The 19,744-nt window shown below is 45.5% G+C and overlaps 5 protein-coding genes across 5 annotated transcripts; all 5 read right to left on the bottom strand.

The window, feature by feature from the left end:
- Positions 1 to 4,725: 4,725 nt before the first annotated feature.
- CCR75_008329 (uncharacterized protein) lies at positions 4,726 to 5,505 on the bottom strand (the record flags this gene model as incomplete). Its single annotated transcript, XM_067966382.1, has 1 exon — positions 4,726 to 5,505. The coding sequence occupies one exon, from the start codon at positions 5,503 to 5,505 to the stop codon at positions 4,726 to 4,728; it is 780 nt and encodes a 259-aa protein (XP_067820115.1).
- Positions 5,506 to 6,912: 1,407 nt separating this feature from the next.
- On the bottom strand, positions 6,913 to 7,410 carry CCR75_008330 (uncharacterized protein; the record flags this gene model as incomplete). The annotated part of the gene is made up of 1 exon (XM_067966383.1): positions 6,913 to 7,410. One exon carries the CDS (start codon positions 7,408 to 7,410, stop codon positions 6,913 to 6,915), a length of 498 nt encoding a protein of 165 aa, XP_067820335.1.
- Positions 7,411 to 7,856: 446 nt separating this feature from the next.
- Positions 7,857 to 10,382, bottom strand: CCR75_008331 (uncharacterized protein; the record flags this gene model as incomplete). Its single annotated transcript, XM_067966384.1, has 1 exon — positions 7,857 to 10,382. One exon carries the CDS (start codon positions 10,380 to 10,382, stop codon positions 7,857 to 7,859), a length of 2,526 nt encoding a protein of 841 aa, XP_067820334.1.
- Positions 10,383 to 11,022: 640 nt separating this feature from the next.
- On the bottom strand, positions 11,023 to 15,042 carry CCR75_008332 (uncharacterized protein; the record flags this gene model as incomplete). Its single annotated transcript, XM_067966385.1, has 1 exon — positions 11,023 to 15,042. The coding sequence occupies one exon, from the start codon at positions 15,040 to 15,042 to the stop codon at positions 11,023 to 11,025; it is 4,020 nt and encodes a 1,339-aa protein (XP_067820337.1).
- A 53-nt stretch (positions 15,043 to 15,095) lies between these two features.
- CCR75_008333 (uncharacterized protein) lies at positions 15,096 to 19,449 on the bottom strand. The gene is made up of 4 exons (XM_067966386.1): positions 16,232 to 19,449; positions 15,639 to 16,168; positions 15,545 to 15,571; positions 15,096 to 15,481 (listed from the first exon to the last, which is right to left on the bottom strand). The coding sequence occupies exons 1-4, from the start codon at positions 16,581 to 16,583 to the stop codon at positions 15,239 to 15,241; spliced, it is 1,152 nt and encodes a 383-aa protein (XP_067820336.1). The 5' UTR covers positions 16,584 to 19,449; the 3' UTR covers positions 15,096 to 15,238.
- Positions 19,450 to 19,744: the final 295 nt, after the last annotated feature.

The following is a 19,744-nucleotide window of genomic DNA, read 5'->3' as shown; positions in this document are numbered from 1 at the left end:
AAGAATTTATCGATCGCAAGTACTTGTTCACGAGGCAGTGGCCACTGCTTCATGACACAGTACTTCGAGCCCGGTTTGAGCTCGATCTCATGTCGAGTGCCTTTATCGTTAGGCAACTCGCATGGAACTGCTTCAGAAAATACATCCCTGAATACTATTGTATTCTCGAAAAAGAATTTCCCTTGAGTGATTCCCAAGATTGAGTATTGTATCTTTCAATCCGAGTTTTCACGTCGAGGACACTTTTGTCCATCGATGAGCTGCTGAGAACCCGTTCGTTCTCTGCAAAAATTACCGCTGACCGAATGTTAGTTACGTGATCGTCCTCTGTGACGAGTACGCGGATCTACTTGGTTTTACCACCATGCAGATTTCTTAAGAATCACTTAGGTTCGAGGGTTGGTAATTGAGCTATCTCCGAAGTTAACTTCGGAGGCGCATACAGATCAAGAGTATAAGCGCCTACTCTTGATCCGTCATTAATCAAGACATTCAATGTCTAAATTTCTTCCTGGGACCCCTTTTCCACAGGCTGCGAAGGGATTAATCCCTTAGGATGCTGAAGTCTAGTCACTCCAGCATTTCCTATTTGAGTCGATTTCTCCTCAAGTTCGTGGAGACTTATTATCTCAATGTCTTCCGAAAGTGGTTGCGCTATCACAGTCGGGTCCTCTACCGTTGACTCTCTGCTCGACCTAGGATCACCGTGTTGTCCATTTCGGACAACCGGTATGTTCCTTAAATGTCGACTGCTAGGCGTATATTCATGTCTCAATCCACTCGACTTATTCGAGTGGTGGACCTTTGGCGCTGCCTGTGCATTCGCAGAGCCGCCGAAGCTGACCCCACAGTGTGATGCGCCCCTACTGACCCCGACCTTATTAAGCAGTCCGCCTCGCTGTTGCGATTTCGCAACAACGCCGGACCCGCAACCGTTGCCCTTTTTGGCATACGGTCCAAAACTACGTTCAGTACCTTTCGGTGCTGGGTGTGGTGCACTACACTCATGAGCGTAGTGTCCTAATTTTTGGCAACGATGGCATTTCTGCAATCGCTTATTGCTAAAAACAAAACGAGGTCTCTCGCTTTCGACGTAAGAGAGGTCGATGGGTTCTGGACTTTTAGCTCGTGTCGTCTTGGTGGACGATATGATGACGACCTAGCTTGAGCCTGTCTCAAGCTTAAATCCTCCTGTTCCACAACGGATATTGCTTCTTCACGCGTATCTAGTTCCAAGCGGAACAGGTGGGTCTTTACGGTGCCATCCGTAAGACCTTGCATGAACACCGTGATCAACGTGTTTTCATGAACTGAGTTATTAGTTATACAACTTGCTAAGAGTCGTATGTGGTGGGCATTTGCGTGAACATCACGCTTGCCTTGCTTGAGTTTCAGAAGCTCCGAACGAGCTCCGAGCTCAGCTCTAGGCATTTCAAACGTCTATTTGAGCCGGGCTTTAAAAGCCTCTTGCGACCCAAAGACATACGGGTCACGCAACTTAAGGCCCAATACCCAAGTTTTAGCACGAACCTGCCAAATTTGACTGAGCGAATGCGACTTGCATTTGCTCGTCGACGATGTGACGTCCCCTTATGGCATCGTCCAACTCGACAAACCATCTCAAGTGAAAGCCTTCTTCGACTCCCCTATACTTAGGTATGTCAATCTTTAAAGTTTCGGGACGACGCGTTTGCGTCATCCCAGGTACAACGGTCTGTACCTGTTGTAACCCCAACAGTTCTGCCTGTTGAGAGCCTTGCTGATTCAGCAAGGCTACGTTTTCCTTCATCCCGTCAAGTTCATGTTGTATGAACTTGGCGATGGCTGAATGGAGGGCATCTCTGTCCAAATTGGACAGCATTGCCAAGATGGCATCTTTCCCTACGGTCGAACTCAATCGTTCGACCGCACTCCTTTCTATATCACTTAGAATGGAGTAGCTTTCACCGGAAACGTGATTCGCCTTCCTACTATCATGTAACATGTCCATGTTAGATCATTTAAATTAATTATCTAGTGCAACTCTCTACGGTAAACTTACTTAACCGATTAGTCACTTATGTGGGTAGCAGAAAACTACTACCCGAAGTTCGAAGTTCATTGGGCTATTCCGTGTACTGCTTCGCAGAGGCAATGCGTACACAATATAATTTACTCTGGTCGGCTCCGCCCGTACCATCAGTAAGCGGCTTCTTCCGAGGCCAGATTTGACCCCCTTTTTCTAGAATCCCAAAAGATTCTTGTGATCGCGAACCAGATTCTCATGTTGTTACCTGAAGTTTCTCATGCCGGTTTCGAATATCGTCGAGACTACGATGAGCTGACGACAGCTCATCGCGAACAGCATGAAATTTTCGTTCGTACTCCAACATGGAGTACGCACTCTTCGAACGGTCTTCCAACAGCTCGATATGTTTAGCCTGCACCGTCTGCTCCAACGAGAGACGCTTGCCGCGCTTGTGGTCAAGTCTCTCCTCCAAATCGTGGAGGAAGTGATCGATTTTGTCGATCCTCGACATTAGATCCGAGATGCGGTTGGAATCTATTTTCCCTCCTCCACCACAACCATTGGTGGAATTCCACGGTGGTTAGCGTATCCTTGTGAAACGTATCCAGAACCACCGTGATGTGAAGGGGCAGCGAACGAAATATCTTGTTCGCTGGCGTGGTTAGCCACCTTCACATAACAGCTGGGAGCCTCGTTCCCAGCTGATTGCTGACGTTGAGGGCCTCGTCGGTCAGTGTGACGAGACCCATCCGATGGTTCAGAAGGCCCATCGGAAAAAACGCGCCCCTGGCGCTTGTAAATTGATTGCAAAACGTCAATCGCGTCACGCATCTCAATAGAGATGCGAGCCCTTCCCCAGAGCGAAGAAAAAGAATAGACATCCCCTTTTACCCTCTTCGAGATGTCTACACAACAAGGACAGGGATCACCCCACGTGAGGCATGGAAGCCCAGCCTCACGTGACAACTGATGCAATTTATACTTTGCATCGGTTTAGGTTCGTTTCTCAAATTAAACGCAATTCGCGTTAAGTTTTTGAAGCCAGGCCTCGCGTCCAATGTATTTGACATTGCGATTGAACGCGCTCCAGGCTTGCATTAGCGGGACTTTATCTCGCTTATTGTTGCCACTAAACCATCGATGCTTAAGAAAAGAATCGAGATAAAAATCTTCCTCAGCGCGAAAGTTCTTCGCGCTGGGGTCAAGGCCATGTAGCTTTGTCGCAATAAATAAAGGATATTTATTGTGAGTAGTTTCTCCAGACAAGCTATTAAGTAGCCGCTCTGGCAAAAGCCACAGCTTCTTTTCAGGGGCTAGATGAGACATTTTACTGTCTTCATTCCCCTGAGTGGTACCCACTGAAGAAGGGGTACCACAAGAACTTTTCTTACGATGGCTTACGCTATCGTCATCACCTTGCACAGAAACAAGAACAGAAAACCGTATGGCAGATCGAACGGGCGATGAGAGATCATCCTCATCGTCGGAACCAAATAGACTATTAACTCGTCTGTCAGAATGAGCCCTCTCATTCGAAGGCTCATAGTCAGCCGCCTGACGTCTATCAGGCGACTGTTCGATTCTCCCCGATTCGGCCATTTCGTCCGACTCGCATTCGTAGTCGACCTCCAAAGAGGGGTCGTAATCACGTGGGGATTCACCACATGCACTCGCAACATCTAGTGCTGTGCGAGAGGAAGATCTACGGCGGACGTTCCGTCTGCCGCAAGATATAACAGTCGCGGCTGCACGAACCGCAGCCGAAGGCGCAGCACTATCGACAACCCTCATGAGTTGATTCCTCATGCGATGGAATTTAAAATGATGGTTTTGACCAATCAACATCGTTTTAAAATTAAGTGGTCACATAGTGACCACTTTATCCCATGACAGTCAGAGTGATTGTCGTTTAAGGGACGGGTGACATAACGAGGTGTATCGTTACATGAAATTAACACATATAGGTTGTTAATTAATATATTATCGAAAAGATTAATAATGTTTGTAGGATATTACTTTATATAGTAATGTTCAAAATTCTTATCCATAAATAGGTATAGACCATTACATCGATTTCTTCCGCAGACTAATCAGCTGTAGAGGTAATCGAACAGAGTTACAGATAAGATAAAGATAAGAATTCGATTACATGTTTAGTATTAGAATATATTTAAGTTAGCATTTACAAGATAGAAAGAGAGACACTTAATTGTATTAATACAGTTTTCATCTAACCCTCCTTGAGCTAGTTGCCTTAAAGAGAATTCTTCCTCTGCACGTTAGTGTAAGTGAATAACGTATGGCATCACTCGCAACTGAAGCAGTGCGAAGTGGACTTGTACTGAAGCAGTACAAGTCGTAGTGCTCCGTTACAAGAGTACTTAGTGTGTTGGGTGAGGTTGCTAACGCGCCCACCCCAACTACCTCACTGCACGCAAGAGAAGCAGATTAAACCGCTTCCTCGCTGTGCTAGGGTGTGTGTCTAAGTAGAGCGTGGCCGCATCACGACGTGCCCGCCTACATTAAATATAATAAGAAGCTGGCTTCTCTTAATAGGTCGAATTTCGGCTAAAGGGCATTCATCCGCCAAGTCATAATGATAATTATTTCATGCCTTCGAGCGACTTTATCACATATAAATTAAAACGAATTAAGACAATTAAGACTACGTCATTCTACGAGCAGCTCTTCCTCAATGACGTAAGACGCTAAACAAATCACTGAACTAGAACACTTTTAAAACTGCGCGTGTAATCGCGTTGCCTTTGCTTCACGTAGCGGCCGTATCCAATGCACATCCAATGAGACGGGTGCTTTTCTGCACCAGAACCAGGTCTCTGGTTTGACCGACTCTCAAACTGGTTGGCCAGACTGGCAACTACGCCTTCTGGATGAGTGGAAAAAATACCTTGATCCTTCGCCTTCCATGCATTTCCTCCGTCTGTCTTGAGTAGCTCAAATTCCTCACTCGTATTATCCTCTTCTTCCTTGACAATATCCAATTCATCGACGTCTCGCTCTGGAACTACAGAGGAGTCGGTCGAGACCGTTTGCGCTTCAGACGTAAGGTCGACGCTGTCACCTCGGCGCTTTCCAGATAGAAATGGGTTGCATTTGTTTAGCAATCGGTCCGCACTTGCATTTGGAAACTCGATCCCCAGATGCTCGTCCAGGGCAAACGTAGGAGCCAACTCCCAATTTGCAAGCGCGACCACTTGAACACGGGACGATGTGGGCAACTTATACAATGCTGCGCTATCGGGATGCACCAATTTGCACATGTCATCAAATGCAATGTGCGTATCCTTCTCTTCGCTCGTCATTTTGGACGAAACGAGGCCATTTTTGGCAGCAGATACGCGTCGAGAGTCTCTAGCCAAGGCTATGTCGCTCTCCACCCCTTGACAAAGCAAAGGTTTGGCACTAAACTTGACAACGCTTTGCCAAAGCTGAAGCACCAATGATTCGACGTGAAACAATGGATTTTCAACTTTCATATCGACCTAGCGTTTCTTGATTGCGTTTTCATAGATTGTTGCCACGCTTCGTGTCAAATTTAATAATGATCCAACGCTGCTCTTTGCTTCAAGCAAATGCAGTGAGCGTAGATCGGTCATTGTTAATTGTAGTGAGACATTGTTAAGACTACTGGTAGCAATTGATTGATTCCCTTTGGATCGGTGAGGGGTTAAAAAATACGTGCAGATCGTGTGCAAACGAGACTTAATCGTCCTAAGTACTGGCTTGATCTTATGGATCGTACTGACAAACTTGTTCGGACACTGATAGATCTTCTTTAGCACATGTAGTACGAAATTGAGACTGATTACTCTAGCGAAGCTACGAGTATCACATCGATGTTTAAGATGATATCTAACCTACTCTTGAAAGTTAAATGATCAAATAAAGCTAAAGTCAAAGTTGTCGGTTGAAGCCAGCCCCCCCGCAAATCCTGTGACAATTTTTGATCAAGATTGGGTGATGACAGGGGACCGAGTGAGAGCATATTAATCGCCAATCACTGTGTGTTATTTCGAGTTACCTGGGTACGTTGGGGACAGGCGGGGTGCCAGGTGCGCGAAGCTCGCAATGTCGACGAGATCGGCATGAATTAGTTCAAGGATTTCATTGCGCTGTTTTCGTGAACTAAAGAAACTCTCGCTTGATGATTCGTACGTCCAAAGTTGCATTCGTTCATGTGATTTTAGTAAAGTCTGCGATCGAACGATGCCAACTGCATATCATATGGTACTCATGCTCCGACATCGTTGCAGTCTTCCGCCTTGCAAATTTTTGTGTGATGCTAAGCAAAATGGCAGCAACGAAGACGCTTAATAGAATTGAAAATAACAAATGGCCTAATTAGCATTCAATTGTTGCGCTGATCCGCCCAAGTCTTGCTTTATCTAAATAGCAAGTGGTTGCACGATATTGCATTATGGTTGCCTTACCATTTCGTAGTTCAAATGTTGTCTGTCAAAGGAGGATTTGCTTGCCGTTGCGGGTATGACAAAAATTGAAGGCGCTTGTACAGCATGGATACCGCTGCCGTTTCTATGTTGGGCACGTCATGCAATTGATATGTTAATTCGTGCTTATCGTAGAAAATTACTTGAGCTTTGTGGACTATCCCACCAAATGCAATCTCTTAGCTTTTATCCTGCCTATAGCCAAATGCTTGGCAAGGCGAATGAAAAATAAACGTAGAAGCTGTGCAGAAGTGGTGAGTACCCACAGGCTCGCTTTTTGGCTTTGATTCAAGTTTTAAATATAAAATCATGCTTTTTGCATAATGTAATACAAATGCCTCCTTCGTGAAATACATAAAAGTTCGGAAACGTAATCTTAAAAACACTTCTTTGTCGATGGTTAAAATTTTTTTTGAAATTCGGTGGATTTTTGTTTCAATTATAAGTTAATCTAGCTACTACTAACTTCGGCACTTTACTATAGCGGCCGTATCCAACGCAAACCCACTTCGCAGGCTCGCTAGTCGAATTTGTTAACTTGTTTTGGCAAAGAGGGGTCCATGCACATTGATTTTCAGCCGAGCTCGATGCTGTAGCTTCATATACCACTCTTTTCTCGCAAATATCGCTGCCGGCAATGCTCGCATTCTTCGACGTCGTTTCTGTTGTTGCTTTCGAACTCGCATTAGTTCTCTTGACAGGACTATACCCCGTCACAGCTTCAAGATCAGCAAGCGACACAACTCCACACGGGAGCACTGAGAGCGCAGCTTCGTGCATAATCGAGGTCTCATTTAGCTTCGTTGTCGCTAATTTATACCCTACTTTCGATGCATCGTGACGACGGAGGACGTCAAATTGTTTCGAAGGGGCTTGTGATTGTTTGTGTTGTTTGCGCGTACGCTGAACAGCAAGCTCCCAGAGTGTGGCCATTAAACGATACGTCCACCTCGTGGTCATAGACTTTCGAAAAAGAAGGGATGGGATCGATGTGGATTTCATCGCAAAGAAAGAGGTGCGACTCGTCGATTTAAAGAGTGAGGAAATCCAAATGGTAATGCATTGAAGCGAGACGCATGAAGCGACGCCTGCGTAGATGCCAATCACCTGCTCCTACAAAGCTCCCTACACTCTGCTTCTAAACCATCGATAATGATTTGGTTCTTTATCCGGCGTAACTGTCACTTATGTATACTTGCAGCGTGTCCTCTACAGTAAGCCTTTCAATGTCCGAAGAGGCACGCACGACCGTGGCCTGTCGCTCCCTTCAACTTAACCCTAATAAGTACGATTTCTACAAATGACTTTCGTCCATCATAGTATGGCTACTAACTATACTTGGATATTTTACGTACGGTACGACCCTCGCGTCTCTTTAATTAATTATACAAGGATTCGAGCAACGCGTGGTACTTGTGAGCCACACCGCGACGGCAGACATCGCCCGTGTCGGGATCCAATTCTCCTGATTCCACCGAGAAGTCGGCTGCCATGAGGATCCACTTGCGGACACGGTGACCCGAAATGCAACACACGTCAGGAAGCTTTTCTAATACCACGTCAAAGTGAACTGCCCACTGTTGACAGCGAATTGCTTCGCCAACCGTCATAGCGGCACTTTTAATCGAGTGACCAACCTTAAGCGCTTCGTCATCAAGATGCCTTCCATTAACGTGCTTGGAATTTCCTGCAATCATACGTGAACCTCCAACACTTGTCTTGAGAAAGAACAAGGCGCTTAAGAACGTCCGACCGTCTCCAATAAGTACGGCACGAACAAGTTCGGGCATTAACTTCATCATGGCACACTCAAACGGCTGAATTGGAATCCAATCACCTGTGGAAAGTACGAGAAAGTCGCGCGGATCATTAAGTCGTAGAAAACCAGTCGGAGTCAAGAACGCACGCTGTCGCATTCGAAGCCATCCGTCCGAGTCATCCATCATCGTAGAGAGCTCCTTGGAATCGTCCCCAAGAAGCTCTGTTGAAAGACTTGTACTTGCTGCCTTTCGATACCCAAGAAAGACATTTCGGCCACGTAAAACGGTCTCCTGAGAGCGTTCATCGCACCGAATCGTAGTGCCAGGCAATGCTCGGCCCGAACTGCCAAATTCCCACGCATGAGGAAAATTAACTGCTGCAAAACCACAGGTCTCGGGCGTTCCAAAGAGCTGATAAATCGGTGTATCCACGGTTTTAAATAACCGCTCAAGCTCAAAATCGAGTGGTGCCAAGAGGGAATAGCAAGCGGTACAATTTTCTAGCCCAAATTTCTTCTTGATATTATTAAGAACCAATGCTTGGGCAAGCATGTAGCCAAGACTGCGGTGTTTCACGCCTTCTCCTCGTGCAAAGAGCAATTTCTGAGAATTATTCGTTGCCCGTGCCTTGGCCCAGCGATAAATTACTGCATTCACGTCTCTCTTTGCATGATACACTTGCTGGCTAAATTGCGCCCACGTTGAAGGTGCAGCAAAAAATACTGTCGGCTTAAAGTCGGAAATCACTCGCACAAGTGGGTGAGCATAAGTTGGCGCACAGACAACAGAGAGTCCAGCAAGCAGTGGCAAGTAAAACTCCAAAACTTGTGCTGCCACGTGATACAGTGGCAAATACCCCACAAGACGATCGCGGTGACTCAATCCAAAGCTCCGCATCAAAGCTCCAGCCGTGAAAACGACATTATCCTGTGAAAGCGCGGCGGCGCGAATGCGTCCTCGTGCGTCGTAATCAAACGCTAACACGCAGCATTGGTCCGGCGAGACACGGGACATGAGCGTCTCAATCGGCGACGTCCACGCAGACGCATGAGACTCAAGGGAAGGAATTGATAAGAACGAGTGCGCACTGAAAACAGGAATGTGGGTCCCTAAATCTGCGACAACGCGGTCACTATTGGTGATTTCCCCAAGGACAATTACCGCGCGGATTTGAAAAGATACTGGCTGATTCGCAAGTGTCGCAAGAGCTTGGTAAAAATTGTCGTAAATTGCATCAAGAATTAGAATTGTTGCATTGGCGGTAGGTAATATGGCGTCACAGAGTTCGCGTGTACTCCATGAATTGCGTACATGAGCAACGATACCTCCTAAGGCAATGGCCGCTAAATTTACGGCTTGTAAGAGTGGACTCATGGAGGCACTGATGACCACACCTTCGCCGGCACAGAATCCGGTGTGCACGAAAGCTCGCGCGATACGTTGGACACGTATTGCTTGTTGCGCCCACGTATAGGTTCCATCCACAGGTGCGATGATATGCTCCCATCCACGTACCGCGACTTCATTTGGATATCTATTGGCTGTTTGTAGAAAGGCGCTCCATACAGTCATGGGCGTCGTATTCACAAGTGCTGTAATGGCCGTGACGTCTTCATCTCCTTCATGTGTGACACTAAGTGCTTGACTCCACGCGCGTAGGCTACTGCCTCGGCTTAACGCACTTGGACGTACTTCTCTTATATCCGTTACCAACGCATCATTTGCGAGACTTCCACGTGAGTACATGTAGCCATTTCGCGAAAAATCGCTACTTCTTCTTTCAATAGTCGACTCAATTTTCATCTCACCAAATGGGTGCGATCGGCGCTTGGTTTCGTCCACGATTGGTTCCTTCTGGCAAAGCCACAAAAATCGACGTTTACGTCGAACCGGCGGAGCCACATTGCTCGGCCTCGGAGCCCAGTCCTCGTTTGTATTAAGCACTACCGTTGCCTTAAAAGAAATCATGTCCGAGGTGACAGGGCGTGGGTTGTTGGGCGTACTTGCGGTCGGATTGCTAGCATTACTAATCAATTTGGTTTCAGATACAGAAGACTGGGGAAGCGCGTGGCAGTCTGCAGCAAGTGTGTGGCCAGCGGTGGCTTCGGAAAGGCATTGGGCCGACGCCGGTCGCGTCGAGGCCATAGAAGTAATAAATTAAGGAATAGAGAGAACATGGTCAACGTTTGACACTAGTATAGAGACGAGCCACAATAAAAAAGGGTACTCCAGCCTGCTCATTGGACGAAACGGCAACTGATTATGCAAACGTCATCCGTTTCGGCGTCGGAACAGCAATCATTCCTTTTCTGGCTATTTTGAATCATTGTTGCCTTGTGCGACCTTTATAAACACAATATAGTGGCTAACCCCACGAGACGCCATGGTCGCGTGAGGACTCTCTCTACACACGCAAACTGGACGTGATTAGCAGTATACCCGCTTATCGTTCCTTAAAATGCTAGCGAATATGAATGCCCGTCTCCAGCCTCCGATTACTAAGGTGACGCAGTGGTGGCGTCGGGTCTGCATGCTCAAGACCAATACTGCCGAGTGCTTCAAAATCCTCCCCACATAGCTCCATGAGTCGCGACATGGGAAATTCATCTACTGCGTCTTCGTCCATGTCATTGTATATATTCAGTAGTCGGGATGCCTTGAGGTTTTTCACGAGCGCAAGGCTCCATTGTGCAAAATTACTTGCCGAAATGCCCATTCTGACCACATCAACCACTTAATTTTTTACATGCCATGAAATAAATTACATGTTTTTTTTTTCTTTTCCTTACCGTTGCCGTATTCGTTCCTTCAAATCCCCTACAGTGTCCTTCTCCTGAAAGCGCACCATACAAGGAACCCCATGTGGATGAATCCACTTCTCCGAGTCGTGTTGAAAATTAAAATGCACGACACCTTTATAAAACCATCTTGCGTCTTGAATACTGTCGTTCGTGCTCGTCTTGTCGGCGACTTCGTAAGATGGAATTAATTCTACTAAAAGCTCTGCAGTATTCGGGTCCGAGACGTGACCGCGTCCCCAATACCGCGACAATTCCGTACCCTTTTCCACCACGTGCGTAATCATTGTGCCATGTTGCACAACTTCACACGCACGTAGTGGCGTGTCTAATGGCAATCCAAAGCCTTCTCGAAGCAATTGAAGCAACTCATTTACCGTGTCTGTTGGTCGTACGAGCAACTCAACGTGACGATGCAAGGACAGAGACGTAGTCGGCTCCGTACTTGCAAAGCACTCGTCATAACTACTCAAATACACGTCAAGTTCTTTTTTGGCTTCAATTTCCGTAATTGGATGTTCAAGCACTTCGATATACATAATATTCGTACGGTCCATGTACTCCGTAAGCAATTCTTCTAACGTTGTTTGAGTATCCCCAGCGTAGCGCGAGTGACGTAGGGGTGATTTCATTGGTAAGTGATTAATAGGAGAGTGTTGGTACAGTCGTAGAAACAATCGTTGCGACGGCTTCAGCCCTAAATGGGCCGCCACGGCATCAATAACCTCGTCGTAGACATTGCTAAGCAACAGCGAGAGTGTAAACGATTTTTCCTCGCCAAGACCATATCGATAAAACGTCACTTCAATTCGGTCCAAAAGGTATTGGAAATACAATGGCACGTCCGGATATCGTTCCGTATACTTGATTCGATGAAATGGCTCAGAATCGCTAGCTACAAACGTGTCTTGTATGTTTTTTTCGTCACTATTCGACGACAGTATAGTCTTGACTGGCTCACCGTCTGGCCCAGTGTATATCAACTCACTCGCATCCGGCACCTCATCAACAGCATTAAGTACGATTGTAGTTCCTAGATTAGTAGCATATTGATAGCAAATAATGTCACCATTTTGAATCTCCAACGCTCCAAGCGTTGCGTCGGGTTGAATTTCAGACACTGTGGTTGGCTGAATTTCTTCATATAGGATCAACATTTTCGCCAATGGGATCGACAATGCCTCATGCAAATACTCCTCAAGCTCCGCCCCTGTGATGCGAGAATCCACGACAACATTGCCGACATACTCAAGTCGATGGTCCAATTCTTTTGTCACGTCATAAAACTTGATAAATAATAAAATATCATCACTCGCAAGGGCTGGCGCACTATTAATCACGCTACGTTCCCAATCATCACCAAGTACTCCAGTCTTTCCTTCTTCTGGACCAATTGTAGCCTCCTTTGTGCCTTCATCTTCAAGAGGCACAAAATCGTCTAAGAAATACCGATAAAGACGTGCCGTCTTCGTTTTTCGTCGAGAAAGACCCTTTGAGATTTGTATTGCGTGCAATGGAGTCTCGGACAAGGCATCGAGAATCTGGAGATACAATTTCACAGGCGCTTTCAACGACGCATCGTCTTCAATTAGCGACTCGACACAGCAGTTGTAAACGTCTGGACCAAGTGCCTGATCCGGTCGCGTTGTACGATTTTCTCGAGTTATGACTTTCCACAGCCGCTGTCGCGAAAGAGGCACACCGGTAAGGTGGTATACACGAGTGTATAATTGCCAAATCGACGCGGCCCGTTTTATCCGGATACGGACGGTACTACAATTATTAAATCCGGCAAAATCCAAGGTCCTCGTAATGCGCTTGAGATTCGCCACACTCGTATCCGATACGATTCGAACATTCATATACAAATACTCCGTTTGCTGTGCTCGCTTGCGCCGTGCCACGATCGTTTCTTCTTCATGAAAACGGGTCACAAGCTCCTGTGGAATCGGCACTGGATTCAACTGCCAACGATATGTTTTGACCAAATCAGGAGTTTCTGTAATGGCGTACGATTTATTATAATCTTTCGATTGCATGGGTAAATCGTCGTGTATAGCATGAATGTCATTCTCCCCATCACGTACGTATACTAGCATATAGGCACTCGAGAAACTTTGATTCAATGGCACACCAGGCTTCTCCGAACGTGGCAAGTGGGCCACCTGTTGACTATACCCGTCCATAATGTCTCCTGTACCATCCATAGGAGTCGTGTCTACCGATTGAAATTCCAAACTATCAAATTGCCTATTCCCTTCCATTTCAATACCAATCAAACTTGGCTCCGAAGAATGACCAATCGACGAGGCAGTCGTCTGCGTCGCCCCTCCTGACCCATAATTCCCTTCAATTGCAACTTGTTCCGTTACCTGTGTAATATGATCGTCATCGAATTTAAACCAATCGGTGCTCGAGGCCAACGATTTACCAGGTCGTATAAATACATAGTAATGGCCCCCGTGGACATCACCACTATGGACGAGGACACTATGCAAATGATAGCACGCTGTACGCGTCTCGTGGTTTGTTGTCACATCCGTCGCGAGAAATTCCTCTAAATGCAAGACTTTAGGAAATTCAAAGCGATCATGGATTTTCACCATCCTATCCCGCATGGCATCGTATTCAAAGCGTTTGAGTTGAATATTCAACACTGGTGGCAACGACAGGAAGGTCAATCCCTTTCGTGCATCTTGTTTCCCGTATCCTTCGGCGTCGTATTGATTGTCGTGTTGCAACAATTCCACTTCCACGTACTTTCGAAACGACTCGACAAGAGTACGACAACCTTTTACATCCAATTGTAAATCATAAAAACATTCGTCTCGATACGAGGTAAAGTCGACATGAACACATTGTACAAACGACCGGACTTTGCCTTCAAAAAGAACTTGCAAAGCCGAATCCACGCGCGTGGATTTCATCTTTTCTTCCAAACGATCACATAAAATGCGATACAATTCTTGTACATCGTGCTGCATGAATGAATCAATGGCACTCCATCCAAACGATCGTGTTAATTCTTTAGTCGACACGGCTGTAACTTGGCGCTGTAAACGATAAAATACACGTTGGAGAGCAAGTGAAACCGATTCGTTTGTATCTTCAAGAGCCGTGGGGGTCTCATAGACTACTTGTCGAAACGCACGTAAATGAAAGAGCGTCTGAAGCAACGAATTCAAATAGCACGTCGCTCCTTGATTTTTAAGACCAACCATACCCGTCTCTTTCTTCGAGTCATAGGACGACGACAAGTGGTCCGTTGTGTCCAACAAACCCTTTTCGTGGGGATCATTACCATGCCAATTTAGTGTCCCCATGTCGGAAACAAAAGTAAGCCGAACTTTGAATTCCACTTGACCTTGTTCGTCTAAAAACCCATTGTTTGGGTTCATTAATGTACTTCGTGGAAGAAATTGATTCATGCCAAATTCCGCCTTTTCCATTGTAAATGCGTGCACACTAGTGTGTTTGATTAACGGCGAATGATTGCCGTGATTTACGAGCATAATACTGACTTCTGCTCGTCGAGAATGGTCGTTTTCGTCGTGTGTCACGAGCTCGACAAACACACTGACAAACGAGGGGTCCGTTGGACTGCGAGGATGCCAAATGACGCGCCAGGAATCGCCCTGAGCGTCGTGTTTTAATTGTGTGACGACAGGAGTATTATCAAGCGCTAACAATTGAAAGCGTTCGTGAAAAACGAGCATATGGAGCTGTCCGTCGTTTGGCGTTGGGGACGTCGGAGTGACAGTTGTAGCCATTTGCATCTCGTTGAGAGTGTCGTTTTGTGGAGAATTGCATGTGGTTTTGACGTCAATGGATATTGCATCGATGCTTGGTTGCGTGCTGAGCTTCTTGTGGCGTTGTGGTGACTCGGCCACCGGACTCGGACGTTTCTCGACCATCCCGAGGATGGATTGGGTCGTCACACTGAAGAATATAATGAATACATCGTTTTCAACCAATGAAAGGGCTCGAAATGTTATTAATGCCTCCATTTTACTTTCTGATTGGGTTGAATGAATGCAGGGTCATTTCACAAAACTTAAATCTTTTTTTCAAGCTAGCTTCGAGCAGATTGTGAAAGGAATCTAATTTAATCATTTTATCTACCGACACACTTTTACCATTAAAGAATGGTGTGACTTTCGCGATAAGTAATGGTAACACTGGCAAGTTACTATACATCACATTCTACTCTTTTTGCTTTATTTCGTCCCAAAACGTGGATGAAAATTGGCTTAAAACTTGTCCGCGCATGTAGTTTTGAGTTAATTCATGAGTGTCACGAAAATCTTCATGGTCGAGATCAGCCTCCGTTAACACGCGTATTGCCATCGTCTCTACATTATGACCCGAGGACACAAAATGTACCTCATTGTCGTCCAGTTCCTGGTGCAGTGCTACTTCCTTTTCCGTCTTGAGTTCCGTAAAAATCTAGAACGATTTACAATAGTTGTAGTAATATTGGCTGCAAAATTAAAAAAAAAACGAACGTACTTCCCAATCTTGAAAGTGTATTACCGCCTACAATAATTACATACACGTTACGCAAATAATGTATAACGCAAAAGAGCAAACTTGGATACTTTACGTAAAAATGTGTTTCTGATAATGGATTCTCGTACATGCCCGTCGATGGAAGAATAAAGTCAATTGGTTGATTTGAAGCATAAAAGACAATATTTAGTGCTTCAATAGTGCGCTCCTCCAATTCGCGAAAGCACTTGACATACTGAAACACGCTTTGCAAAGTACGATAGATCGATTTTGGTGCCACGGCATGAACACCTTTAATGTATCCTACAAAGTTCATAACCAAGACACCGTCGGGCGTCAACCATTCTTTGTGAATACGTAATATTTGTTCACGTAAAACAAATGCAAACGGATTCCGGCCCGTGTACACATCGACGATAAAAAGGTCATACGGATTCTTCTTTTCTTCATTTGTCTGAATCCCAAAAGCTACGGAAGTACTAGCCAAAAACTTTAATCCATCCATGACAAAAGTCTGACCCTGGATACACAGTTCCTCCTCGTCATCATCCTCTTGAGTACACCAGTCATATTGAAAATAGTCGGCTGCCTGTGTCACGACTGCATGGCTAATTTCCACGACATCTAATCCAAATATTTTTCAATTTCTTATATTCAAGGTATTCGTAAAAAAATGGGTCAAAATACCTGTTGGGATGCCCATTTCTCGTAAAAACGTTGGAACCGTTCCAATGCCTAGTCCAATTTGCAAGGCTTTAGTTGGTTTACGTTTTAAATACGCCGCACATTGCATGATTGTAAAGCCTGGATACACCGTTTGATCGCGCAAAGATGAGTCTTGAAATTCGGCCCCAATAATTGTTTCGTCGTAAAGGAGATGAAGAAGTCCATCTTGACGCACAACCACTACAGCCGAGCCATCCTCATGAATGCGACTCACGATGTCATATTGGCCATTCTTCTCAAGTTCTAAACGAAAAGTATCAACGGACGCCGTCACAATATTCAGTAGCAGCGATCCGACAAGTACAAGCGACATCAGGAGTTGGATTGAGATTGTTTAAGAATATATTCACACAATTTTTTAGGTACATCTATTTGGCCTATTTTTAGCCTCCACTACATTCTAGATTTGTCAAAAATTGCAACTCCCCTTAAAGCTGCATCATACCCGGTTGATCGGATAATCGTTGCAAGTTAAAAAGATCGTGCATGGTCTGGGATCGCAGGCTAGTTTGCTGTATATTTCCATCGACACCACAGCGCAGGGACTGCGGAAGGATCCGACTGCCCATGGCAATTTGTACAAATCCCGACGGCTCAATCGTCGGTGCCATTACGGAAGCCTCTCGTGTGGAGTCAAAAAAAGCGTAACTGGACTGCGAACAATCCATCGTCGGCTGTCCGACGTCCGAATACAATATCTGACTCTGTTGTAAAATGGCACGGGACTGCGCCTGAGTACTACGTAACGTACTCCCGAAATTCTCCGTGTGGGCCATAAGCACGAGACGAATGACGTGCGAGTACGGCACAGTCGTTCCTTCGAGCTGAAACAATAATTTGACGACACTATTAAATCGAAAGCGAGTTAAACGGTATCCAAATTTTGAAAGCACATCTCGTAAATCGTCCACGTCAATAAAACCCGTTCCATTGGGATCCCGGGCTTTCAAGTCGGTCGCAAGATCTGATATCGCTAATTCGTGTTGCACCATCTGATCCGCAATTGCCGTGGCAAATTCCGACCGTAACCGCACGACTTCCCTAAAATTTTCAATGACGTCACTGAGGGTATGGGAATCAATTCGAAGAGTGTTGCTCACGACCACAAAGTCGTAGAAAATATGACGCTGCAAAATAATTGAGTTTATTAGGAGCGGAAGCGGGACCATAATTGTCGCAAGGGTACCAAAATCATGGTATATATCAGTTAAATCGTAGACAGCACATTGGATAAAAAGCGTAATGAAAAATCCATTAATAATGAGAAGGATCATTACGGCAAGGTGCCATCCGCGCTGGGAAAAGTACCGAATGTTGAGACTCGTAGAGTCTTGTACGACGCCAGTGTAGCTACTACGTCGTTGAATCCCCCCACGCTTTTCCGTCCGTAATCGTTGTAGCTCGAGCTCTTCGTGGTGCTCTTGAATACGGCCCATAATCTCAAGAGCTTTGTCCGCTTCTTCTTGTTCCCACGCCTCGGCTTCTTCGTGGGCAATGACGCTCAAATTTGCCACCAAAGTGGTTTTATTATAGCTAAAAGCGGCCGCATGAAGCAAATGATGGATACATGAACGAAAATACAAGTACACGAGCACGTGGAGGAGAAGCAACACCCACGAAAACATGACACACACACCAACGAGTTCATGACGAACGGGCATGTTGGTATCAATGGATCGAAAGAGCTCGAGCATACCACAAATCGACCATGCCATAACAAGCACGACAATCCACATGGCCGGTTCGACTTCAATCATGTGCGCAATTTGACTCGCTTGTGCTCGATTCAAGTACTTGGAGTACGGAAAGAGTTGAGGCAGTCCAAATCGATGTAATAAAAGACGTCGTAATAATCGTAATTCAATTAATTCTCGTGTTTTAGCCATTTCTTTTGCGGTTCCAAACCAATAAAAGAGCGATTGAAACATAAATGTGATGACATTGGTTGGGTCGTCGGCTTTTGTGACGACGTCCACGAGGTCTTGTGTCTTAATCAATTCGGCACACTCGGCACGATCGTTTTGATTCCGAAGGAGGAGAAATACCGCCGTGGATTGTAAAATTAGAGCAAGTGCAAGTAAAAAAATCGTCAAGTCGGCCACTTGAAACGCCAGCATGGTTTTGCTATAGCTATCAACCGCAGGCGTTTCTTTTAAAATTTTCAAACCAAGACTAATTAAACCGAGGACCATGAGTTCTCGATAAGCTTTTTTAAGCATATGCTGGTATTTCTCGGACGGTGGGAACGCGTGCTCGAGTTGATGGACCGCACTCTCCACCAGCACGAGACAGAAAGCCAGGATGCTAAGCTGAACCAAGACCCGCCAAAATTCGACGTCTTCGCCGACTTGGAAGAGAGACATACCCGCCATTGGGGCAATTGGTAAGTACTCGGTCGATCTTGTTGGACGCACATCGCGCTTTGTGAAGCGATGGAAGACCCATCTCGCCAGGGATGGGAGACAGCTTTGGGGCTTTTTTGTAGGACTTATAAGCTTTTTTATGAAATGCGAGAATTTTTGTGTGTCAAAAAGTAATAGGTTATCGTAGGACAGGACCTAAAACGTTGCGAAAAGCCCTTGAAAACTTCATGATACCCAAATGATCTATCCACTTGCGCCTGAATCTTGTCCTGCCATAAAAACAGGTGCTGTTACTAATTCGTGGTTGAGCACAGTGCAAATTGTCAAAAAGCGCCACTCGTGACTCCACACTGTGCCACTCGGGTGTGGCGGGGTGGATTCTATGTTAGACTACTTGTCTCGCGCCATCTCTTTGCAGAGCTCACACTTAATAATAGGGACTTCAACCGCACGACCACCCAAGAGATTGTATGTTGCAGTGGTTGTCTGTCCGGTTCGATGCCATGGAGATTTGGCTTAGGCTTAGTGCTAAATACTGTCATGCCTCCGTTGCGCGATCGCGTGTGCTTGCCAATGTCGCAAATTAGCTATATTCACCGCCTCGGGCCTTACCACGTTTCTAAAAGTCGGAACATTTGTCTTGACAACAGCCGAACTACATCACTCACAATTTACAAGTATCCCAAAGTTTTAAAAGTTAGGCAAAGGAGCTTCTTTTACACTTTGTCAAGTATCGAACCGACGACCACTCCATGTCATCAAGTGCTCACCTTGATAAATTGAGTCTCAGTGAGAGCTGAAATTTTTATCCTTCTCCATAATCAGGAATGGACTAATTGTAACGGGGTAAGCGTTATGGTCCGCAAAATTGCTGCTTTCTGGAGACATGTTTACAAACTAATACAATAATATAAATACTTTAAGAACTTGTCGTGCTACTATAAATTTATTTATGATGCATTCCTTTTGTATTAAAGAGATTATATATGCGTTCTGAAGCTGCCAATCAATTTGGTCTACTTCTTCTGATGGTTGACAAAGCGGAGCGATAGCACTGCAAGATGAAAATAGCCAGCAGTGCTCCTAGCCAAAAGAAGCTCGAGTAGCTTAC

The sequence above is a fragment of the Bremia lactucae genome, linkage group LG1, assembly GCF_004359215.1.
Source record: "Bremia lactucae strain SF5 linkage group LG1, whole genome shotgun sequence".
NCBI classification, from domain to species: Eukaryota; Oomycota; class Peronosporomycetes; order Peronosporales; family Peronosporaceae; genus Bremia; species Bremia lactucae.
This window is presented reverse-complemented; position numbering and strand designations above follow the sequence as displayed.